Source organism: Electrophorus electricus, chromosome 1 (genome assembly GCF_041902795.1).
Source record: "Electrophorus electricus isolate QZ-2024a chromosome 1, ASM4190279v1, whole genome shotgun sequence".
Taxonomy (NCBI): Eukaryota; Metazoa; Chordata; class Actinopteri; order Gymnotiformes; family Gymnotidae; genus Electrophorus; species Electrophorus electricus.
The window spans coordinates 22,345,279-22,372,249 of NC_137497.1; the positions used below are offsets into that span (position 1 = coordinate 22,345,279).

The 26,971-nt window shown below is 39.4% G+C and overlaps 1 protein-coding gene across 1 annotated transcript; it reads left to right on the forward strand.

Annotated features, from left to right (window-relative positions):
* The first annotated feature begins 786 nt into the window (after positions 1–786).
* On the forward strand, positions 787–18,853 carry LOC145657480 (uncharacterized). Its single transcript, XM_081712433.1, has 10 exons — positions 787–1,116; positions 3,292–3,642; positions 4,395–4,484; positions 7,365–7,530; positions 9,487–9,660; positions 10,056–10,229; positions 10,687–10,860; positions 11,337–11,510; positions 11,973–12,146; positions 18,404–18,853. The coding sequence occupies exons 1-10, from the start codon at positions 861–863 to the stop codon at positions 18,636–18,638; spliced, it is 1,968 nt and encodes a 655-aa protein (XP_081568559.1). The 5' UTR covers positions 787–860; the 3' UTR covers positions 18,639–18,853.
* The last annotated feature ends 8,118 nt before the right edge of the window (positions 18,854–26,971 follow it).

Here is a 26,971-nt window from a genome sequence, read left to right on the forward strand (position 1 = left end):
CAGCCTCTTTAAATAGGTGTGCAGCCTCTTTATCTAGGTCTCCAAGGGGAACAGCAGTAGTGGCCTGTGTTTTTTATTCTGTAGTCTAGGGCCTCAAACATGACTACTGCAGCAGCATATACCAGTTTGTGGTTTCAGTTTTACTGGTTGTTGGTATTGTGCTTATTGCTGCATTCATATCTGCTGGCATGCTGTCTGATGGTAGCTGTCCACTAAGTTAGGGAGCCTACAGTGGTAGGTGACAGTAGTTAGCTAGTCATGATCATCTTCTGCATGTCCACACCTGGACCACACAACATGCCCACATTACATTCTGGTACTCCTGAGACAGAATGGTCAAAATGCAACTTGAATCCAGATGTTGCAGGTGTTCTATCTGGGCAGTGACATTTCCTCTTTATTTCATCTCTCTCCCTTTGTAACAGATTGCATAACTTCATGATGTTTGAGCACTCTGTATCTAATTGATTGTTTGTGAATGTAGATGAAGGCCTTCTCCTTATCCATAGTTCTCTCATGTGCTTAATATAGGCTCTTTCATTGGGCGTGCTGCTATAGTTACATTCCAATAGACCCATGTTGTCCAACCTCCTCTGTCTATGGTTTGTTCTATTAACCTAATTACCACTGCACTCAGTCTGTGCTTTCTCTGACAGTATCTTTCCTCCTGCTATTAGGTGCTGGATTTTCTCAGACACTCCATCAAGGGGATTAAATAGAGAAAGATTTTTTTTACATCTTCTTTGGTGTTCATTACAGAGGACTTGAAGGTAGTCGGCCCATCAGTTCCTCTTGTTGCTAATGCTGGTGAAGACCTGGTTCTGCCCTGTTCTCTACAACCCAACACCAGTGCTGTGGACATGACAGTGGAGTGGCTAAGACCAGATCTGACTCAAGCAAACAAACTTGTACATCTGTATGAAGGACATAAAGACAGAAATGAAGATCAGATAAAGTCCTACAGAGGGAGGACAGACCTATTTAAAGAAGAGCTACAGAAAGGCAACACATCACTGAAACTCTCAGCAGTCCAACCTTCTGATGAAGGAGATTACAAATGTTTAATCAAATCAGAGTCCTGGTATGATGACATCACTCTTGGAGTCACAGTTAAAGGTGAGAATCATTACAACAGTTTCTGTTATTATTATTGTTGTTATGAGTAAAACAAAAGAATTTATCTTCATAACAAGTAACACTGGAATACTAGTATTAACACTTATGTGACATTTTGAGGGAAAGTGCAAGGCATGAGTGAGATGCAGAAAAACAGCTGTTTTAATGAAGACTTTAACAAGAACACAAAACAGAAGAAAACACAAACTAAAAATAAAATAAAGAGAGGAAAAAATGCAAAAGTAAGATGAAGTAAAATCCTTGAAGGCTTGCCAGACATGAACTCAGGGGAGTCAGTCAGTCTAAAGGAAAGGGAGAGTGGAAGTGATTGGGTGTCGTGATTGGTAGAAAAGATGGTGATTGACAGATTGGAGATGTCTGATTGGCTGGATGATAAAGAGGGGTGATGTGTGGGTGATTGAATAAGTGTGTGTGTTTGGCTGGGTGGAGTCAGGACATATATATATATATATAAATGTTATATTAAAATAAGTTTACAAAGGGCTCTACAGAATGTTTTATTGTTTATTATTGTTTATTATTCTTATTGTTAATTTATGTAGTTATTTGTTTATATAATTGCAAAATTTTAAAAATCACATTTAATTTAGGTGGCCCTACTTATTTCAACAATATTTCTGCTGTCACAGTGTTGCTGGGCACCCAGCCAGAAGGACATGCCCACTGACACACACACACACACACACACACACACACACACACGCTGCCTTTCCCATTCCCAGTCACCTGAGTATTAATTACTAATCAGTGACACCTATTCTTTGTTCTGTTCTGCTGCCAAGTTTTCACTACGAGTACTTATTGCCAGTGTGTTACTTTCAGTTTGCTGATTTAGCCAGCTTGACGCTGTGCTGTATTTTTTGTTTGAGTTTTTACTAGGTAGAATAATGAAACTCCACTGCACTCACATCTTGCATGCTGACATCACATCTGCTAATGTTTCCATAAAATAAGTATAAAGACACAGAGAAGTAAGTCTGATTTTAGTGTTGTCCTTCAGTCTGAGCTCAGAACTGAGTTAGAGCAGCAATGCTTGTTGCTGTGTGTAGTTGGTGATCCTCTAGGAGGCCACTGAACTATATGTGACACCAGCCATTCAGTTATTTATTGCATGGCTGGTAATATCAGATGTTTAGGTGCACAGTTACACTTGCTCTGTTTATATGCAGTCTGATAATCTGTTAGTAATCTCAGTAATAGATCAATCAGAACAGACTACTCCAATTTAGGCCATTAAGATTACAGTTTTTATCTAAATGACTGAGGTGGACAATCCTGTAAATATTCTATTAAATAGAATAGTAGCCATGTAAACTTCTGTATCTGATTACATTCCTAATTAGAAACTTTGATTACATTCTGCGCATATGCATTTGCCTTATAGTGAAAGTTTACAATAAGCAATTTTAAAAGATTTAAAAGTAGTTATCAACATGGCTGGCAAGTATATGAGCAAATAAATGAGTGTGTCTACAGGAGCTATTAAACTATTAAAGAAAATTAAAATATGATATGTTGCAGAATTTTGCAGCACATGATGTTAATATCTTGCACTTGTTTTGTTAACTAAGCTGTGAAGTACACTTTCCTGAGTCTGCCATCATTTTAAAGGAATTAAAAACAAAAGTGTGCCATCTGAAAACTTGGGTAACGCTGCTGCTCTTCTCACTGCCTGGACTCGTGTGTTGCTTATCTCACTGCCTGGACTCATGTGTTGCTCATCTCACTGCCTGGACTCATGTGCTGCTCATTGTCATGGTAGCGTTCACACTAAGTGGTGATCAAGCCATGTGTGTGATTTCAGATCTAATTAGTTGTAGAGATTTTCAATGGATAGTTGAGTAGAGAGTGTATGTAGACAGCTATAATGTAACAATATAATATAAATATAACTATAAGAGTGTATGTAAATAGCTATAATGTAATAATATAATTATAAGAGTGTATGTAGACAGTCAAGTCAGTCTATAATTGGAGTGAAAATCTTGCATGTAAAATGGGGTGGAGATCTGCTGTCGTGCATTGTGGGACAGACCTGCTACACACTGGATATCACTAAACTGGGAGAATAATGAATAATGGGTATACCTGGACAAAAGCATTTTGATCTGAATATATCATATTCACTGACTTATGTGTTTGTCTTTCTTTTAGTGGATTTAAACCTAGTTGGTCCAGCTGCTCCTGTTGTTACTGTAGCTGGTGAAGACCTGGTCCTGCCCTGTTCTATCCATCCCAGAGTCAGTGCTGAAGACATGAGAGTGGAGTGGTACAGACTGTATATGAGACAAACACTAGTGCATCTCTATGTAGAATATGAAGACAGAAATGATGAGCAAATAGAGTCTTACAGAGGGAGGACAGAGCTGTTTAAAGAAGAGCTACACAAAGGCAACATTTCACTGAAACTGTCAGCAGTCCAACCTTCTGATGAGGGAGTTTACAAATGTGCAGTTAGATCCATGTCCTGGTATGATGACATCACAGTTTATGTTGAAGTAAGAGGTAAGAGCTTTCACAATTTCAGTTTGCTAATATTACTCATGAATTGTTTATTTGCAACAAATGCATTGGTTCTTAACCTATCACCACTACTACATACAGCTACAGACTATATTTCAAGTAAAATCCAAAATTATTTCTAAATGATTTGTTATTAGCATTATGTGAGAACATTCTCATTATGTGAGAACATTCATTTTATCGTTAAATGTAGGAGCCATTATAGGTTCAAACTGTCATGATCCCCCCCCGGTAGCATCGTGGTTCCCTTGACTACCTGCCTGATGTGCTTTGTTCCTGTTTATTTCCATGGCTCCCTGTCTCCACCTCTGATCTACTTCACTTGTTCCTCATTTGTATGTATACTTAAGTCCTTTGGTTTCGCTCAGTCAGGCCTGGTGATTCGTCTGCTCCTCATCCGTTCCTGGTTCTGTCCTTGCTCTGCTTTCTTTCTGTCTTATTTCTCACCCTGGTAACCTGTTACTAAGTATATTCACTTGTGATTCCTGTTCTTGGGTTTCCTCTGTGTTCACCCATCTCTGCAATCATTGCACAAACATACTCTACGATCATTACTAACAAAGACTTCTATATTTAAAACAATATATTTATATTTAAAACAAATTGTTTTTCAAAATATTTATTGTATGTATTTTTTTTTAGCATTATGTCTGTAACATATTGTAGATGGGCTATTTGGAATCAGTTTTGCGGTATATGGCCTGCTGTAAAATGTTATGTGGTTTGTATTTCAGGAAAAGGTTTTCATACTTGGAAGATTGCGATCATCTGCATCTCAGTATTTCTTATTTTATTAATTGCATGCACAGTTTACATCTTAAAAGGTAACATTTTAAAGAAAACTTTTAAGCATAATTCATATATTCACATCATTACCCCTTTCCTATTGTTTGTGTGTAGGTTACTTATTTATAAATATATTTACAGTTGATTCAGAAAGACCTCTTCACTTGTTGCACACTTTGCTGTGTTGTAGTTTTGAGTTTGAATGGTGTCACAGGATGCCCCCCCCACAAGTCACATGGTACAGCCGGCCGCATGCAGGGGGTTTCACCCCATTTGTAACCACGCCCTCCATAATTGCACGCCCCTGCACAGGGGTTTAATGTCTTGTGTTTCTTTGTCTATCTAAACCTCTGTTAGTGTGTGTATTGTGTTGGTTATTATAGTCTGTGTTTAGTTAAATGTGTACATGATGTCTGTCGTTAATGTTGTGTGTGAGTGCCACCATTATTTGTGTTATGTTAATAAATGTATCACTTTATGGAGGGAGTCTGTGCGTCCTGCTCCACGCCCTGCGGCACTCGGTCCAGCAGAATCGTTACAAATGGGTGTAAATGCCATTTTTATTCATTAATCTAAACTTATTCAGCCATAATGACTAAGTGAAAACATGTTTTAAAGAGTTTCAAAAATTATTTAAAAATAAAAACCTCCATTAATTTGTATTCATTAAACTAAACCTATTCAGCCACAATGATAAATCAAAATTTAAGATCTCTTATTCATAAAAATCATACCCAATCATATCCATTATTCAATATTAGAAGCCCCTATGGCAGCATTTACAGCTGTAAGTCTATGTCTCTATAAAGTGTGTACAAGTGGATTTGTGCATGTTCTCATTATTCATGCCAGACCCTCTCAAGCTCCATCAGGCTGGATGGCAAGTGTGAAGTGCCATCTTCAGGTCTCCACAGATGTTTCATTGGGTTTAAATCTTGGTTTTCGATGGACCAGTCAGCAACTTGCCCTGAAGTCACTCCAGTGTCCAGATTTGTCTGTAGTTTTGGGTCATGGTCATTGTTGTGTAGAAAGGTGAATTGTCTCCCCAGTCTGAGTTTGGATGCATTCTGGAGGAGGTTTTCTTCAAGGATGTTCATGTATTTGGCCACATTCATCTGTCCATCAGTTGTTACCAGCCTCCCTGTTCCTGCTGCTGAGATGCACCACCATAACATGATGCTGCCATGTTTCATCTTGGGGATGGTATTAGCCAGGTCATGTGAGGTGTCTGTTTTTTTACCAGTCACAGTGCTTGATGTTCTGCCAAAATATTTCATCTCATTGGACCAGAAAATCCATTTTCACATTTTGCCAGAGTCCTTTATGTCAAACCTATAGCTTCCAAACAATGGCAAACAAATTACATTCCCCATAAATCCCCCTGTTCGGTCCGAATCTCAGATTTATTAGATCCACCCGAGTCTAGTTATCTGTCTACTTATACTCTGTGCATTAGGTCATTCTATGTGAAGTCTTGCTCTGATTGTTATAGTGTTTAATTTTAAGTTTAAGTTTGGTTTATTTGTCACATACATAGTCATACACAGTTTAACTCGCAGTGAAATGGTTGAGTACTCTGTCCAAACTGAGGAAAAAGAAAACAGGGGTGCATAGAGAAATATATATTCTATATATATACAAAATATATTAACAATGTATGTACAATGTATGTATATTATGTTTATATACACAATGTACAATGTATATGGTTATATATATATATATATATATATATATATATATATATATATATATATATATATATATATATATATATATATATATATATGTACACAATGTACAGTTCCGTCTTGTAAATGACATAGTTACAAGACATATTTAGTGTTTCTGACCCTTTCCTGTTTAGTCTTATTCCGTTGTGTGTTGAATACCTCTTGAATTTAGGTTACATTGTACTTATTGCTCTTTTGGACTGGACCCTAGATTTTGATTTCGCTTACACGTTTTGCATCTCCCTTTCTGCAATCAAACTTGTTTAGGTTTAGCTGTGTGCTACTCTGCTTCCTGAGCTAATCCCCACACAAACACCAAGAAGACTGTTCATATGCCTTTAACACAACAGTGGCTTCCATCTTTCCACTCTGTCATAAACGCCTAATTTCTAGAGTGCTGCAGATGTTGTCTGGCCTAACATTTCTCCCATCTTTGCACAGGACTTTGTAGCTCTTTTAGAGTGACGGTTGGGTTCTTTCTTACCACCTTGTGTGATGATTAAGAGAAAGTTAGATGCTCACGGATAAAATGAGGCTTGGTTTTAATAAGAAAAGGATATTCTAGCACAATAGTCAATACACAGGCAAGGGTCAGAACCAGAACAACAGGAGCCAGGGAGCATCAGAAACAAAGAGAGAACACAGTCCAGGTCGAACATTGTGTGGATTATTGGTGATTGGCTGGGTGCTCCTCCGAATCCTCATCAGAATGCTGGGAGTTGTAGTGACACTCTAACAAGGCCCTTCTTGCCCAGATGCCCAGTTAGGCCAGACAGCCTGAAGTGCAAGATCAAAAAGTCTGAATATTGTTGTTGGAAAAAAAGAATCCATTTTTTAATTTTCAACCATTTTTTGAAGCTAAAAAAGCATGTCGTCACTTCATCATTATGAGCTATCAAGTGTAGATTGATGGGTATAAATGACAATTACATCAATTCAAAATCAAATCCCACAACACAATAAACTGAATAAGGTCTGAGTTCTTTCTGAATCCACTGTACATTAATAACTGCTAGAAATGTACCAGCTATGTTACAATCCAAAATATGAAAGAATTACACACCATCTATATGGCCTCTCTTATATTTCACTTCACAAGTCCATTCAGAAAGAAACATTTGTTCCTACAGCTCCAGTGACTGGATGATAAGGTCTAAAACCCTGCTATTGTTTCTGTAATTCCAGTGAAATCCTCAAAGAAGCAGCTTTCTCCTGCACAGTGTTCAGCTGTAGCCTACCTGCGTCTCCAGTCACAGAATGTGAGGAAGGAGTGGAACCTGAATAAATACAACACATCAGAGGAGGGTTATAGGAGACTCATCCCAGCTGTCCCCAACTGCACAAAAGCTCTGTGAGTGATCCACTTTTACACAAGAACATTTTGTAAAGGTAATAATTAATATTGATGGATAAAAGGACCCAAGATGAATAAAATTAGTCATTCAATCAGCTAATGTATTAACAGCTAATGTATTGAGTGGGAGAAATATGTGGGTGAATTACACCTACTGATTTCAACAGGATTGCAAACTTTTCAGAAATGAGGGATACTGCACCACAGACATAAAAGAGAAAGAATCTGAAGTTGATTTAGTAGAAGAACAATACCTGGTGTAAATTTCAAACCAAAGTCTTTAGCTTGCTTGTCTGAACACTAACTAATAGTGCATATACCTGTGTACCATAAATGACGTATGGTTAATCTCTACCACACTGGGCAGGAAGATTCTAGGACACTCTAGAAGCTTCAGAAGTTTGTCCAATGTGTAGAGCGCATGCACACACACACACACACACACACACACACACACACACACACACACCAACCACACACACCAACCACATTAAAGCTACACAAAGTGTACACACATTTTTCCAGCCAGCTACATATGGATACAAAAAAAACCTGTGCAATTCTCAAAACTACATATATACACAACTTGCCCCGTAGGAATTATATATGGATGCATAAAGCAGTGCAGGGCTTTGATCAACTACTGATAGTTGATGCTGTAGTTAGACTATGATTTACTAACAAGGGCAGTATTATACATTACTTTTAACTGTACTGTTTAAATTACCAGTCAGATCAGAACAGAAATTCTCAAAACTACTACCTCCACATCACGTAGCCACATGTGTACATTATAATCAATTTCTCATTGTTTTGTACAAACAGCAACTGTTTTGGCACCTTATGCAAATGATGTACAAGTGTTTGTTGTTTCTTACATTATCGATTGCTTATGTCATGAATGAATGAACACACTTATATAGAGCTTTTCTCAGAAACCAAGGACACTTTACAGTCAACACACAACTAGGTAGTGGTAGGTCAGTGGTTAAGGTACTTGACTTGTGACCAGTTCAAGCCCCACTTCTGCAAAGTGTCCACTGTTGGGCCCCTGTGCAAGGTCCTTAATGCTCAAATTGTACTCATAATTGTAAGTTGCTTTGGATAAAAGTGTCAGGTAAATATTACATTCTATTAGACTTTTTTGGTAAATGTCTCTAGAACTGATGAATTGCTCACAGGTGAATCTTGATTCTTACTTATGAAAGGTGTGTGTGTGTGTGTGTGTGTGTGTGTGTGTGTGTGTGTGTGTGTGTGTGTGTGTGTGCGCGCGTGTGTGTGTGTGTGTGAAGTGAGTGCTGTACATCAGTCTTGTCTTTTTTTTCTGTATCACTGTTCTCTGGTCTGTACTCTGCTGGGCTTGAATGTCTGAGGTGCGTATCTGTTGTAATAATTATGATCCTAAAACATAGCGAGATCTCTCCTCCACAAACTAAGCATGTGGCTTTGCCATGTATTTGAGTAAATAAAAACTTAGAAGACCAAGTCTTGTTAAAAACTCTACATTCCATATCACCCTTTCTTTTTTTAACACGTGCTGATATCTTCGAGAGTTAACCAGCTAACTAACAGCTCTTGCAAACAACTGTCTTGGATTTGGGTGATAGGCTGTGTTAATACATAAACTAGATTTATACATAAAGCTACATTTTATTTACAGTGAAGGTTCATACATGCACACACAGTTTGTCAGTTGTTAAAATTAGCTGTTGCCTTCAAAATAAAAGCATGCAATTGCATTTCATTCACAGTGTAAAATTATTTACATGTGATTCCTGATTTTAAATGCAACCAGGGACATAGAATGCTGGTCTGTTGTACTGTAGGACACATACTATGAATCAGTTACAAAGCACTTTTTGTAAGTCACTCTGGATAAAAGTGCCTGCCAAATTCCATAAATGTAAATGGCTGCTTTAACTGAACAGTATTGTATGTATTCCTACTTTGCAGATTAACCACCTGTAATCTCACTGAGGAGTTTTGCAAATCTCTTGCATTAGCTCTACACACAGAAAAATCCTCCCTGAAAGAGCTGGACTGTAGTTACAGCAACTTGAAGGACTCAGGAGTGGAGCAGCTCTCTGCTGGATTGAAGAGTCCACACTGTAAACTGGAGATACTCAGGTGAGATATTTGTAAATTCATTCTTAAATGAATGAGCACAGCTGTTAAATAATACAAACTCTATTCATGAACCCATTCTTGAACTGAAATGTTAAGACAGTGGAGATGTAGAACAATTTAACAAAGGCAAGTGTTTCTCCTTAAAAAATACAAAATAAGATTTTTTCTAGGTAAATTGGAATATAAAATGATTATATAGTAACAACAGAAAATTAAAGAGATGTACAATAGTACAAACTCTAAGACATGGATGAATGTGTCTCATATTAAACACACGCGTGCCAATATCAAAGATTTGAATGATATTTTCCTCCTCTGACATTTAAACTGTTTCTGTGTGAATGCACAGCATCAGACTGAACTGCACTCTTTACTGTTTTTACTCTTCTGTGCAGATTAGCTGGCTGTAATGTCACTAAGAACTCTTGCAAATATCTCAAATCAGCTCTACAAACAGAAAACGCTTCCCTGAAAGAGTTGGATTTTAATAACATTGATCTAGAAGACTCAGGAGTGGAGCAGCTCTCTGCTGGACTGAAGAGTTCACACTGTACACTGGAGATACTCAGGTGAGCTTTCTGTGAATTCATTCTTGAATTGAAATGTTAACCTGTGAAGGCACTGTAGGGCAGTTTTACAAAGGCCACTATGTCCTCTTCTGTAGAATATAATAATGTTTACAGATATTCTACTGAAACTAGATGAATTTTTAATACTGTGATGAAAGTTATGCTGCATGAGCAAATTTATCAACACATAATAGTACAGAAATATTGTATCCTAAGAAGATGACAGATGGTGGAGTTAATCACAAGATGATGTTTATATAAGATTTGACAGAACCATCATAGATCAGTCATGCTGTTACTTCACAAATTTACGCATATAACTTTCTATCATAATATCCACAGAAATAACAATATTAAATGTATCAATATTTTCCTCGTCTGCTTCATCAAACTATTTCTGTATGATTCCACATCCTCAGAATGAACTGCACTCTGTACTGTATTTACTCCTTTACAGACTAGATAGCTGCAATCTCACTGTGAAATCTTGTGAATACCTCACATCAGCTCTACAAACAGAAAACTCCTCCCTGAAACAGCTGAGCCTTAATAACAACAACCTGCAGGACTCAGGAGTGGAGCAGCTCTGTGCTGGACTGAAGTGTTCACACTGTAAATTGGAGATACTCAGGTGAGTTTTCTGTAAATTCATTCTTGAATGGAAATGTTAACCTGTGAAGGCACTGTAGGGCAATTTTACAAAGGCCACTATGTCCTCTGGTGTAGAATATAATAATGTTTACAGTTATTATTATATTATAGTGAAACTGGATAAATCTTTCATTACTGTGGTGATAAAGAATTAAATTTATGCTGCATGAGCAAATTTATCAACACATGGTAGTGCAGAAATATTGTATCCTAAGAAGATGACAGATGGTGGAGTTAATCACAAGATGATGTTTATACAAGATTTTACAGAACCATCATAGATCAGTCATGCTGTTACTTCACAAATTTACGTGTATAACTTTCTATCATAATATCCACAGAAATAACAATATTAAATGTATCAATATTTTCCTCGTCTGCTTCATCAAACTATTTCTGTATGATTCCACATCCTCAGAATGAACTGCACTCTGTACTGTATTTACTCCTTTACAGACTAGATAGCTGCAATCTCACTGTGAAATCTTGTGAATACCTCACATCAGCTCTACAAACAGAAAACTCCTCCCTGAAACAGCTGAGCCTTAATAACAACAACCTGCAGGACTCAGGAGTGGAGCAGCTCTGTGCTGGACTGAAGTGTTCACACTGTAAACTGGAGATACTCAGGTGAGTTTTCTGTGAATTCATTCTTGAATGGAAATGTTAACCTGTGAAGGCACTGTAGGGCAATTTTACAAAGGCCACTATGTCCTCTTCTGTAGAATATAATAATGTTTACAGATATTATATTCTACTGAAACTAGATGAATTTTTAATACTGTGATGAAAGTTATGCTGCATGAGCAAATTTATCAACACATAATAGTACAGAAATATTGTATCCTAAGAAGATGACAGATGGTGGAGTTGATCACAAGATGATGTTTATATAAGATTTGACAGAACCATCATAGATCAGTCATGCTGTTACTTCACAAATTTACGTGTATAACTTTCTATCATAATATCCACAGAAATAGCAATATTAAATGTATCAATATTTTCCTCGTCTGCTTCATCAAACTATTTCTGTATGATTCCACATCCTCAGAATGAACTGCACTCTGTACTGTATTTACTCCTTTACAGACTAGATAGCTGCAATCTCACTGTGAAATCTTGTGAATACCTCACATCAGCTCTACAAACAGAAAACTCCTCCCTGAACCAGCTGGACCTTAATAACAACAACCTGCAGGACTCAGGAGTGGAGCAGCTCTCTGCGGGACTGAAGAGTTCACACTGTAAACTGGAGATTCTCAGGTGAGTTTTCTGTAAATTCATTCTTGAATGGAAATGGAAAAAAATCATCTTTTTGGATTATGTTGGATTTGCTCACAGGTATTGTCTTCTGAAAATAAATCTCAGGATGTTCATAAAACTGATTAGCTTGTAGAATAGAAATCTGTAAACCATTCACCACACAGCTGTAGACTGATATCTTTGGACTCATTATTAGTCTTTGCATTTCTGCCACTTAAGTTCAACTTTGTGAAGTTATGAAAAATTCCCATTCTTCCTTAACCTGTGAATGCCACCATCTCCCAAATGACAGATCTATTATACACAAGGCATTCTCCTTATAGGAAATTCAAACAGGCTTTCAAAACAAAAGGTAGACATACTACCTGGATCCGAGAATGCATAAGCCTGTATGACTGTTCCCCTTCTTAGATTTTACTTGGACTGGGAGACTGGATAAAATCCTGTGATTGGTCCAAGCCCAGAATACATGCTTGTGCAGAAATTAGTGCTGTGTTCATTACTGAATCCTTGGAACATTCACCAGTTGCTGGGATGTTTTTGATGGCACTTTGATGGTACTTTTTACAAGTCAGTCACCTGTCCCAGTCCTTGCTTAAATGCCCAATACATAAGGAACCAAAACAGATCACTTTCTCTTTTAAAAAGGACATATTTTCCCTCTACATTTTTCTGTCCAACTGTACACAAGCTGCAGCACATGATCTTGGGAACAACACATGCAGGTCACATTTGCTCCTGGACAGGATTTGTTGAACTTTTGTTTTTCTGTTTTTATAGGTCCTTCCTTGGTTGTGATGATAGGGAATGTCACCTTTCAGTTTAGCTTTGAACTGTGAATTTCCTTTATTCACAACCCCGCTTCAGTATTCAGAATGTCACCAAAGACAGGGTCAGACAATATTTTAACTTGATATTCAATAAAAGCAACAATATCTCAGAATTAGGTTGTTTAGATTTCCTTGGTTTTTGTAGGGATTCTAATTCAAATGACACCTTTTCTGTAAGTTTAACCGAGTGTTTCTTGTCCGGCTCAGTGTTCATATTAACCCTGTTATTCTCAGACAGAGCTGCGGTGAGCTCACACGCAACAAAATCATCAACTTCAGCATCCATTTCAAACAGCACCTCACTTACACTATAAGTAGAAGTACTCACGTAAGTCCACATTCATTTAAACCTTAACAACCAATGAGTGCTGGATTCGATTGAACCCTTTTTTAAAGTATGAGTTCAATTTTACATTAAAGTTTTATGGTAGCACTACTATAATCCCATACCCAGTGAGCTAAACACATTTCCTCCTGCCATGATGCTTTTAAAGTAGATTTTTGCTTTTGCAGTCAGAAGACAAGACACTGTCCACACATTCAATCTCATAGATCCTCCAATAGCCCCCACCAAGATGAAGCTGTTCTTTCTCCAGTTTCCAGAAAGTCCTTAAAAGCATGTCAGATTCATTTCCCTTTGACAAAGTGAAGGAAACTGTGAGTGAAGCAAACCACAGTGTCCACAGTTGAAACAGCAGCTTTCTTAGTCAGTACTTTTGATTTAATGTTGTGCTGAGTTTCCTGTGAAGATAAGTAAACATAGTAAGTCACTACAATGAGGTAGATTGGCTATGACTGTATTTGGACTTGTAGTTACAAGCTAGAGTAAAATAATCACATGCCTTTTGGAAACATTGTATGTTGATCCATTTATTTTGTCCAGGCATACTCCATAAATAGTGAACAAACTTAATGCTAAAACGAATCTGTTGCTGTGACCAATACATTCAAAATACTGTAGATAAAGGTCTGTGGCATTGCAACTGTGATACTGTGATGTCATTTTAAAGGTAACAGTGGCAAACAGGACAGGTCACTGGAGCTGTACATCATTAAACAAGAGTAAATGTAGTTCAACCAGTGGGACTTAAATGGCACTTTAATGGCATTACTGTCATACTATGATGTCTTTTAGCAGGTAATACCAGCTACTGGTTATTGCAGCTGACAATCATAAAAAAAACAGTAAATGCAGTTCAAACAGTGGAATTTAATACAACTGTGCTGTCCCCCACTGAAAGAATGTGTTCCTCACTGATAGAATGTGTCCCCTTGCTGTGCTCCTTGTCGTTCTGCTTCCTCCATACAAGAGAACAAACACTGACCACAGAAAATACTTAAAACCACAAGATGTCTGGAGGGCTCAGAAGTTCAGAAAAATAGTAAAGGTGTTTTGCAGCAACACTCTAATACAATGGTCATGCTACAGTTTTAATATGTTACACGTTAATATGTGTCCAGGGTACATCCCACACATTATAGTAACATGGCCGTCTTTCACAAATTATGAAGAAAATCATCAGTAAGGGTGTTTGATAAATGGTAAAGGAGTGTTGGAGGCAGCCATCTTCAGCTCCTGGTTATTTCAGCTGCAGATGATTAGAGAGGGATACCAACCTTTATACATCTCTGTTATGTGCCAGTGTAGCGGGAGAGACCACAACAGACACTTTATTCTGAGCACAAACCACTATTACTAAAAAGTGATAGAGATCTACAAACATGCCATCTGTCTCTATGGGGAGTATAAGCCAGAATAAAAACCAAACCCAACACATGCTCCACCCCAAACCTGTCTTCATTAAACATAAACCAGAAGAGGGGAAAGAAAATACAGTAGTAGATGTAACAAGTTCAAATCCACTCAGTGAATGTACAGTAATCTTCTACACCCAAGATATTTTATGTTGATACACACAGCCACACAATAGACTACACTACCCAACAGTGGCACAAATGACCTGGGGGAGTTGTTCTAGGACAGATCCAACTCTGGATACTGAAGGTACAAATCTGTGTTCAATTAGCATGCCTGTGTTGAGTCTGTCTATTAAATCTAATCAGGCTGCAGATATGGAGTGTTTGTAGTTTCACTGTAACTGTAGTGTGGGAGCAGCAGGGTGTGTTTGGGTGTGTGTAGGGCACCAGAATGGTCAGAAACAGTATAACACCATTATATGTAGTGAAGATAATGCTCCTAATATTTTTCTCAACTAAAACCAGGAGCACACGAAACAGCAGAAAACAGTTTGGTCTAGAAATACAGTAATAACCCTGTGATTGTTGCCCTTGTGTTTTTAAGAGGTCTATGTTGACGTATTAAAAAATGTCAAAAGGTACAATAAAAACACCACAAATTCTTAAAATTGTACCATTTGAAAAAAAATAAAGGTAGGAATACCATGAATATCCAAGAAGCACTTGCGTTCAGCAGTAACAGGAATATGAGTGACAAGGTTCTCAATTTGAGTGACAGTAATTTTATCCAATCATATGTGGTAGGACGGGTCGTGCCAGTAGAATATTGAATGACGTCATTACAGTGGCCAATAGCATCAGAGGAGCTGTTTTAACTTACTGAGGTGAAGAGAACTGTAGTGGATCATGAAAATGACAGAAAATCTCACAAACTGGAATTGGAGGATATTTGCTGCTATAGTGATTTCCAAGAGAAAAGGAAAATACCAGAAAGGGACAGACAAAAAGTAAAAGCAGATGGACTAAGACAGACAGACAAAGCCTGTGTGAGTTTTTCACTCAATCTCTGATCGTCATTCATGGCTAACAGCTAACTAGGTAATGTTAGCAAAGAAAGTCTAGCTATGTTGATTTGTTTAGTTGTTTACTGTTTAGCACAGATATCTAACCAGCTAACAGTCTCAACAATTTGACCAAACCGTCAATAAGCAAGATTGGACTTCTTGTCTTTGCAACAATCAAGTTACAGTCTTTAGGAGAAATGCGGTTGGATCTTCACGTAGTTGAGAGCAGGAGGGAGGAGGGTGCGGGTGTGACGGGAGATTTGACGGGGATGTGATTTATAACATCTGGTGTTCATGAAGTACAGCTGTGCAATAATCAGTCATGTCCCCTACATCAGTTTAAACACATTTAAACCTTGTAGCTAGGTTACAGATGGTCACTAGGTTACAACCGCGATCACGCTATCCGCGCTTTAGCGATTCAGTCAAGTCATCCGCGCTTTAAATTAATGCGCCTATATGCGCGATTTTACGGTATTTCGCTGCTCACCGCAATCGAACTCTTCCTAAGCAAAGAAACAGACTTGCGTATTTTAAAAAGCTTTGATGGACATGCACGTTTACTACATTTAAAAGTACGAAATACAGTTTACTTGATTGAACTAGTTTAATTGCATAATTAGATTAAACACAATTGGTAATATATTTACACAGCTTAATAAACATTGTGGAAAATGCTTTTTCTACATAATGTTTCTCAGAAGGTTATTATAGATCTTGACTGCCAGCTGAAACAGGGGTTATCACTAGTGAAATGTGGCAAATGTGCAGGGCAGGGGAACTCCAGGGCTGAAATATTCCACTGCCAATTGAATGGTGGCCCTTGGCCCTCACCAGATCATTAATAAATCTATATTGAAGTTTTACATATTTTTCTGAATTTTAACAAAATGCAAAAACAGTTCCACTACCACATGTGAGTAGAAGCCCTTGACTATTAGCAGAGTAAGTTTGGACACTCACTGTACAATGTCTTCATAAATCCATATTAAAGTCAAACTACCTTTAGGCGAAATAATGCACTCATTTTATATAGACTGAATTTGCAGAATATCACCAGAGTAAGTTTGGACAGATTTCACTCTACTATTTTTCATAAACTCCTATTAAAATAATAATACCATTGGGTGAATTCATGTACTCATTTCATTCAGGTTGATTTTGGATATCTATTTCTCAGAAATGTCCCATAAAGCCAAGACAGTTCCATGACCACATGAGTACATTTATATTTACTTTTAGAGCAGTTGGCAGATGCTCTTATCCAGAGCGACTTAGAAAAGTGCTTTGTCATTTCCTCATAGAACAGATCCTAGCCAGTAAAGTAGGTTAGAGTGCAAGATACCAATGAACTAGAATACTGTTGAGATACAGGGATCAGTGCTAATGCCTAGAAGTACAAAATACATTTAAGCTCTATAACAGACAATCAGTGCAATAAACAATAAGTACTAGAGTTAGTCAACATGGGAGCAGTCAGAGTAGTAAACAATAAGTACTAGAGTTAGTCAACATAGGAGCAGTCAGAGTAGTAAACAAGAAGTACTAGAGTTAGTCAACATAGGAGCAGCCAACATCAGTAATAAACAATAAGTACTAGAGTTAGTCAACATAGGAGCAGTCAACATCAGAGTAATAAACACCCTACAAGAAGTACTAGAGTTTCAGTTAGTCAACATAGGAGCAAGATCAGTGGTCATTTAAATATTCCACAAACAGATGGGTCTTCAGTCTGTGTTTGAAGACTGCGAGGGACTCTGCTGTCCAGACAGCACGCGGAAGTTTAATAATCCCATATTAAAGTCATACTACCATTAGGGGAATTCATGTACTCATTTACAATATGCTGATTTTGGATATCTATTTCTCATAGATATTCCCATAATGACAAAATAATTCCACTATGCTATATACTATGGAGTATGTTGTGATATCTGTTGTATCTACTGTAGGGTATATTGTAATATTTGTTGTATCTGCTGTAGGGTATATTGTGATATCTGTTGTATCTACTGTAGGGTATATTGTAATGTCTGTTGTATCTACTGTAGGGTATATTGTAATGTCTGTTCTATCTACTGTAGGGTATATTGTGATATCTGTTGTATCTACTGTAGGGTATATTGTAATGTCTTTTGTGTCTACTTGCAGTCTAGCTAACTGTAATCTTGAGGACAACACTTGTGAAAGTCTGGCATCAGCTTTGCAACTTCCAAAAAAAGTATGCATCGCCTAGGATTCTTAGACTTTTTCTCTGAGTCACAGGTCCAGAAATGTGACAGTGTTTTTACTCCTGTTATCACAGCCAGATGTAGAATTCTGCCAAGATTTTACTGGCATCATCTCATACAGTCTGACATGTAACAGTCTTATAAGACCACTGAAATCACACAGTGTAAGTTCAGCTTTAGGGTTCTTCTGATTTAGGTTAATAGTGCACTAGAGTTCTGAAGGGCTGAATAAAAATAAGAGCTAAAATAAACACAGACAGCAGCGATCTGGAGAAGAGTGAACAAAACCATCTGCCATGGAGGACGCCAGAGAGAGATGAGAGTGGAGGAACCTCCAACTACAGTTACCAGCCTCTCTAGCTGCCCTATGCAGGCTGCTCTGGAAGTGCATCTCACTCTCTGTCTCTCTCTACCTGTTTCCTTCCTTTCTGCAGACTGTCTGGTTGTTTGGTCACAGAGGAAGGCTGTTCTTCTCTGGCTTCAGCTCTGAGGTCAAACCCCTCCCACCTGAAAGAACTGGACCTGACGTACAACCACCCAGGAGAGTCAGGAGTGAAGCTGCTCTCTTCTAGACTGGAGGATCCCCACTGCAGACTGGAAACTTTCAGGTATGGAACGTTAGTGTGTGCATGCGTATGTGGGTTTGTTTGTGTGTTTATGAAAGAGTGAGAATGAGAAAATACTGAAAACTGAGTCTTCCATTCCTGAGTAGTGCAGTTCCCATATCATACTGTGGTGGCTGGTGAGTTCACTCTCCATCATTCTCCTGTAGGAACTGCTGAGTTTTAGTTGACATGCTACATTTCCTCAGCCTCCTCAGGAAGTACAGATGCTGTTCTGTCAGGAGTTTATAAACTCTGTTCCATTTTTTGAGGTTAGTTGTAATTCATTTAAGAACCACAGGGTGTCAGTAGCAGCGAGTCAGTTCATGTGTGTAGCGATCGTAGAGTGAGAGAATACAACTCCAAGAGTTCTAGTTATTGTAGTTATTATAGTTATTGTAGTTATTATAGCCATGCTAATGTAGTTGTCTGCGTACATCTCATACCTTTTGAAAACATTGTGGTTGTGTGTAGTTTATTGTATTGTTATTTGTAATCACAGATCATTATTTAGTGGATAATGTTATTCTCTGTGAAGTTTGGTGCATTGTGTGTTGTGTATATCAGTACGTGTTGTGGCTGGCTTGTTGTTGATTTGTCTTTCATATGATTCAGTTTCACGTTTCCTCCTGTTGTCAATAAAACTGAACAAGAGCTGAACATTTTCAGAGTTCTGATGTCAGGAGAGTGTTTACCTGCAAGTCATGCTGTGTATCGTACATAAACAGAGGACACAGCAGATACTGTTGGGATTTCTTTATGATGTGGTGTTTGTTGTAGGTCCAGGTGAGGTCCTCACTGATGTGGGGTGTGTGTTGTAGGTCCAGGTGAGGTCCTCACTGATGTGGGGGGTGTGTGTTGTAGGTCCAGGTGAGGTCCACACTGATGTGGGGTGTGTGTTGTAGGTCCAGGTGAGGTCCTCAATGATGTGAACTCCAGGAAGGTGAAGGAGTTCACCTACATCTCTCCTGTCTGTAGTGGTGTGTGCTGCTGCTTCTCCTTCCTCCTTGGGTCAACAATCATCTTCTTGGTCTTGTCTGCATTCAGGGAGAGATTGTTGTCATGACACCATGTCTGTCACCTCCCTGTCTCCCTGTATGCTGTCTCATCCAGTGATCAGTCAAACCAGTTTGATGATGCTGGTGTTATACTGGGCAGCCACACAGTCCTGGGGGGTCCCAGTGTTTTCAGTCCTTGTGCTGGATGTACATTGCCAGTTCTGACTGACTGATTCTGTCTGTTAGAAAGTTCAGCCCCATTTACAGAAGGAGGGTGTGAGTCCAGTGGTGAGTGTTTCAGTCAGTTTGGTTGGGGTGACTGTGTTGACTGCTGAGCTGTAATCAGTGAACAGCACTGGAACATAACTGTCCATGTCCTTCAGATGTGTGAGAGCCATGTGGATGTCAGTGCTGACAGTGTCCTCAGTGCACTGGTTCTGGTGGGCTGTAAACTGGTGGGGTCCTCTGGACAATAACGGACATTATAGTAGTAAGAATATAGACAATAAGGAGCAGAATAAGTAGTGAGATGGAGAAAAATAAATAAAGAAATATGGAACAATAAGCAATTAATGTCTAGTGTGGTTTTCTAGAAGTCCTAGTCTGGTCCCGACGGTGTGCACATGACCGAAACTCTTCCTGTATGAGATCAGCCATGAAGGGCAGCGGGGAAGTAGCTGTGTGGGGTGGAGGTGTGGGGGGGCTACAACAGGGGGCATCATGGGGTGGTGGGAGGAGCCATGGCAGCTGAGACAGTAATGTCATGACATCAGGGGTAGGTGAACCTCAGCAGACAGAGAGACTAGATTATTGGACATGTCCAGGTAGAGGGTGTGTAAATTAGGAAACTATGATGTGCAAAGATGGACTGTGGCAGATGTAGCTGTGGCAGCACAGCTAAAAGGAACCACAGGCATGATCAACACTCCGCCGCTCTCAGTCAACTAACGAGAGAGACAAAAGAGAGGTGAAGTGACAGCATCATCACATCCCAGTTTACCAGAACTCTCAATGCCCAGAATGATGTGTGTGTCTGAAATGGAGAGAGAGAGCGAGAACTATTATCTGTGTGTGTTTGTATGAGAGAAAGACAGAACTATTATCTGTGCAAGAGAGAGAGGGAGAGAGAGAGAGACAGAACTGTTATCTTAGTGAGAGGGAGAGACAGAATTGTTATCTGTGTGTGAGACAGAGAGAGAGCGACAGAACTATTATCTGTGTGAGAGAGAGAGAGAGAAAGAGAGAGAGACAAAACTATTACCTGTGTGTGAGAGAGAGAAAGAGAGAGAGAGACAGAACTTTGTGTGTGAGACAGAGAGAGAGAGAGAGCGAGCGAGAACTAATAACTGATTGTGAGAGAGAGAGAGACAGAACTATTATCTGTGTGAGACCGAGAGACAGAACTATTATCTGTGTGAGCGAGAGAAAGAAAGAGAGAGAGAGCGACAGAACTATTATCTGCGAGAGAGAGAGAGAAAGAGCAACAGAACTATTATCTGTGAGAGAGAGAGAGACAGAACTATTATCTGTGTGAGACAGAGAGAGAGAGACAGAACTATTATCTGTGTGTGAGAGAGAGAGACAGAACTATTATTTGTGTGTGAGACAGAGAGAGAGAGCGACAGAACTATTATCTGTGTGAGACAGAGAGAGAGACAGAACTATTATCTGTGTGTGAGAGAGAGAGACAGAACTATTATCTGTGTGTGAGAGAGAGAGACAGAACTATTATCTGTGTGTGAGAGAGAGACAACTATTATCTGTGTGTGAGACAGAGAAAGAGACAGGAATATTATCTGTGTGTGTGTGTGTGTGTCTGTGTGTGTGTGTGTGTGTGTGTGTGTGTGTGTGTGTGTGAGTGTGAGAGAGAGAGAGAGACAGAACTATTATCTGTGTGTGAGAAAGAGAGAGAGAGAGAGAAACAGAACTATTATCTGAGAGAGAGAGAGAGAGAGACAGAACTATTATCTGTGTGTGAGACAGAGAGATACAGAACTATTATCTGCGAGAGAGAGAGAAAGAGCGACAGAACTATTATCTGTGTGTGTGTGAGAGAGAGAGAGAGAGAGAGAGAGAGAGAGACAGAACTATTATCCGTGTGAGAGAGAGAGAGAGAGACAGAACTATTATCCGTGTGAGAGAGAGAGAGATAGAGACAGAACTATTATCTGAGAGAGAGAGAGTGACAGAACTATTATTTGTGTGTGAGAGAGACAAAACTATTAGCTGTGTGAGCCCGAGAGAGAGAAAGAGAGAGACAGAACTATTATCTGTGTGTGAGAAAGAGAGAGAGAGAGAGAGAGAGAAACAGAACTATTATCAGAGAGAGAGAGAGAGAGAGAGAGAAACAGAACTATTATCTGAGAGAGAGAGAGAGAGAGACAGAACTATTATCTGCGAGAGAGAGAAAGAGCGACAGAACTATTATCTGTGTGTGAGAGAGAGAGACAACTATTATCCGTGTGAGAGAGAGAGAGAGAGAGAAATAATAACTGTGTGAGAGAGAGAGAAAGAGAGAGACAGAACTATTATCTGTGTGTGTGTGTGTGAGAGAAAGAGAGAGAACTATTATCCGTGTGAGAGAGAGAGAGAGAGAACTATTATCTGTGTATGAGAGAGAGAGAGACAGAACTATTATCTGTGTGTGAGAGAGACAGAGACAGAACTATTATCTGTGTGAGCCCGAGAGAGAGAGAAAGAGAGAGAGAGACAGAACTATTTTCTGTGTGTGTGTGTTTGTGTGTGAGAGAGAGAGAGAGAGACAGAACTATTTTCTGTGTGTGTGTGTTTGTGTGTGAGAGAGAGAGAGAGAGAGAGAGAGACAGAACTATAATCCGTGTGAGAGAGAGAGAGAGAGAGAGAGAGAGAGACAGAACTATTATCTGTGTGTGTGAGAGAGAGACAGAACTATTATCTGTGTGTGAGACAGAGAGAGAGACGGAAATATTATCTGTGAGAGAAAGAGCAACAGAACTATTATTTGTGTGTGAGACAGAGAGAGAGCGACAGAACTATTATCTGTGTGTGAGAGAGAGAGAGACAGAAATATTATCTGTGTGTGTGTGAGAGAGAGATAGACAGAACTATTATCTGTGAGAGAGAGAGAGAGAGAGAGAGACAGAACTATTATCTGTGTGTGTGTGAGAGAGAGAGAGAGAGAGAGACAGAACTATTATCTGTGAGACAGAGAGAGAGAGACAGAACTATTATCTGTGTGTGAGACAGAGAGAGAGAGCGACAGAACTATTATCTCTGTGTGAGAGAGAGCGAGAGAGACAGACAGACAGAACTATTATCTGTGTGTGTGTGTGTGAGAGAGAGAGAGAGAGAGACAGAACTATTAACCGTGTGAGAGAGAGACAGAACTATTATCTGTGTGTGTGTGAGAGACAGAACTATTATCTGTGTGTGAGACAGAGAGAGTGACAGAACTATTATCTCTGTGTGAGAGAGAGAGAGAGAGAGACAGAACTATTATCCGTGTGAGTGAGAGAGACAGAACTATTATCTGTGTGTGTGAGAGACAGAACTATTATCTGTGTGTGAGACAGAGAGAGAGACAGAAATATTATCTGTGAGAGAGAGAAAGAGCGACAGAACTATTATCTGTGTGTGAGAGAGAGAGAGACAGAACTATTATTTGTGTGTGAGACAGAGAGAGCGACAGAACTATTATCTGTGTGTGAGAGAGAGAGAGACAGAACTATTATCTGTGAGAGAGAGAGAGACAGAACTATTATCTGTGTGTGTGTGTAAGAGAGAGAGAGAGAGAGAGAGACAGAACTATTATCCGTGTGAGAGAGAGACAGAACTATTATCTGTGTGAGAGAGAGAGAGACAGACAGAGAGAACTATTATCTGTGTGTGTGTGAGAGAGAGAGAGAGAGAGAGAGAGAGAGAGACAGAACTATTATCAGTGTGAGAGAGAGAGAACTATTATCTGTGTGTGTGAGAGAGAGAGAGAGAACTATTATCTGTGTGTGAGAGAGAGAGAGAGAGAGAGAGACAGAACTATTATCTGTGTGTGTGTGAGAGAGAGACAGAACTATTATCTGTGAGACAGAGAGAGAGAGAGACAGAACTATTATCTCTGTGTGTGAGAGAGAGAGCGACAGAACTATTATCTGTGTGTGAGACAGAGAGAGAGAGCGACAGAACTATTATCTCTGTGTGAGAGAGAGAGACAGAACTATTATCCGTGTGAGAGAGAGAGAGATAGAGACAGAACTATTATCTGAGAGAGAGAGAGAGAGACAGAACTATTATTTCTGTGTGAGAGAGAGAGAGACAGAACTATTATCCGTGTGAGAGAGAGAGAGAAAAATAATAACTGTGTGAGAGAGAGAGAAAGAGAGAGACAGAACTATTATCTGTGTGTGTGTGAGAGAAAGAGAGAGAGAGACAGAACTATTATCCGTGTGAGAGAGAGAGAGAGAGAGAGAGAACTATTATCCGTGTGAGAGAGAGAGAGAGAGAGAGAGAGAGAGAACTATTATCCTTGTGAGAGAGAGAGAGAGAGACAGAACTATTATCTGTGTGTGAGAGAGACACAAAACTATTATCTGTGTGTGAGACAGAGAGAGAGACAGAAATATTATCTCTGTGTGTGAGAGAGACAGAGACAGAACTATTATCTGTGTGAGCCCGAGAGAGAGAGAAAGAGAGAGACAGAACTATAATCCGTGTGAGAGAGAGAGAAAGAACTATTATCTGTGTGTGTGTGAGAGAGAGAGAGACAGAAATATTATCTGTGTGTGAGAGAGAGAGACAGAACTATTATCTCTGTGTGTGTGTGTAAGAGAGAGAAAGAGAGAGAGAGAGAGAGACAGAACTATTATCCGTGTGAGAGGGAGAGAGACAGAACTATTATCTGTGTGAGAGAGAGAGAGAGAGGGAGAAAGACAGAACTATTATCCGTGTGAGAGAGAGACAGAACTATTATCTGTGTGAGCCCGTGAGAGAGAGAGAGAGAGAGAGAGAGAGAGAGAGAGAGAGAGAGAGAGACAGAACTATTATCTGAGAGAGAGAGAGAGAGAGACAGAATTGTTGTGTGAGAGGGAGAGAGAGACAGAACTATTGTTTGTAAGAGACAGAAATAGAGAGAAGGAGCGACAGAACTATTATCTGTGTGTGAGACAGAGAAATAGAGAGAGAGAGACAGAACTATTATCTGTGTGAGACAGAGAGAGAGAGAGAGACAGAAATATTATCTGTGTGTGTGAGAGAGAGAGAGAGACAGAACTATTATCCGTGTGAGAGAGAGAAACACAGAACTATTATCTGTGTGTGTGAGAGAGAGAGAGAGAACTATTATCTGTGTGTGAGAGAGAGAGAGAGAGAGAGAGAGAGAGAGACAGAACTATTATCAGTGTGAGAGAGAGAGAGAGAGAGAGACAGAACTATTATCTGTGTGTGAGAGAAAGAGAGAGAGAGAGATAGAGACAGGCAGAACTATTATCTGTGTGAGCCCGAGAGAGAGAGAGACAGAACTATTATCTGAGAGAGAGAGAGAGACAGAACTATTATCTGTGTGTGAGATAGAGAAATAGAGAGAGAGAGACAAAACTATTATCTGTGTGTGAGATAGAGAGACAAAACTATTATCTGTGTGTGTGTGAGAGAGAGAGAGAGAGACAGAACTATTATCCATGTGAGAGAGAGAGAGAGAGAAATAATAACTGTGTGAGAGAGAAAGAGAGAGAACTATTATCTGTGCGTTTGTGAGAGAGGGAGAGACAGAGAGAGACAGAACTATTATCCATGTGAGAGAGAGAGAGAGAGAGAGAGACAGAACTGTTGAGAGAGAGAGAGAGAGAGACAGAACTATTATGTGTGTGAGAGAGAAAGAGCGACAACTATTATCTGTGTGTGAGACAGAGAAATAGAGAGAGAGACAGAAATATTATCTGTGTGTGTGTGTGATAGAGAGAGAGAGAGACAGAACTATTATCTCTGTGTGAGAGAGAGAGAGAGAGAGAGACAGACAGACAGAACTATTATGCGTGTGAGAGAGAGACAGAACTATTATCCGTGTGAGAGAGAGACAGAACTATTATCCGTGTGAGAGAGAGAGAGAGAAATAATAACTGTGTGAGAGAGAGAGAAAGAGAGAGACAGAACTATTATATCTGTGTGTGTGAGAGAGAGAGAGAGAGACAGAACTATTATCTGTGTGTGAGACAGAGAGAGAGACAGAAATATTATCTGTGTGTGAGAGAGAGAGAGAGAGAGAGCGACAGAACTATTATCTGTGTGTGAGACAGAGAGACAGAACTATTATCTGTGTGTGTGTGAGAGAGAGAGACAGAACTATTATCCGTGTGAGAGAGAGAGACAGAACTATTATCCGTGTGAGAGAGAGAGAGAGAGAGAGACAGAACTATTATCTGTGTGTGAGAGAGAGACAGAACTATTATCCGTGTGAGAGAGAGAGAGAGAGAGAGACAGAACTATTATCTGTGTGAGACAGAGAGAGAGAGAGAGACAGAAATATTATCTGTGTGTGTGTGTGAGAGAGAGAGAGACAGAAATATTATCTGTGTGTGTGTGAGAGAGAGAGAGATTGAGAACTATTATCTGTGTGTGAGACAGAGAGAGAGAGATACAGAACTATTATCCGTGTGAGAGAGAGAGACAGAACTATTATCCGTGTGAGAGAGAGAGATAGAGACAGAACTATTATCTGAGAGAGAGAGAGAGAGACAGAACTATTATTTGTGTGTGAGAGAGAGAGAGACAGAACTATTATCCGTGTGAGAGAGAGAGAGAGAGAGAGAGAGAAATAATAATTTCGTGAGAGAGAGAGAGAAAGAGAGAGACAGAACTATTATCTGTGTGTGTGTGAGAGAAAGAGAGAGAACTATTATCTGTGCGTTTGTGAGAGAGAGAGAGAGAGAGAGAGAGAGAACTATTATCCGTGTGTGAGAGAGAGAGAGAGAGAGACAGAACTATTATCTGTGTGTGTGAGAGAGAGACAGAACTATTATCTGCGACAGAGAGAGAAAGAGCGACAGAACTATTATCTGTGTGTGAGAGAGAGAGACAGAAATATCTGTGTGTGTGAGAGAGAGAGACAGAACTATTATCTCTGTGTGTGTGTGAGAGAGAGAGAGTGACAGAACTATTATCTGTGTGAAAGAGAGACAGACAGACAGAACTATTATCTGTGTGTGTGTGTGTGTCAGAGAGAGAGAGAGAGAGAGAGAGACAGAACTATTATCTGCGTTTGTGAGAGAGAGAGAGAGAGAGAGAGAGAACTATTATCCGTGTGAGAGAGAGAGAGAGAGAGAGAGAGAGAGACAACTATTATCTGTGTGTGAGACAGAGAGAGACAGAAATATTATCTCTGTGTGTGAGAGAGAGAGAGACAGAACTATTATCCGTGTGAGAGAGAGAGAGACAG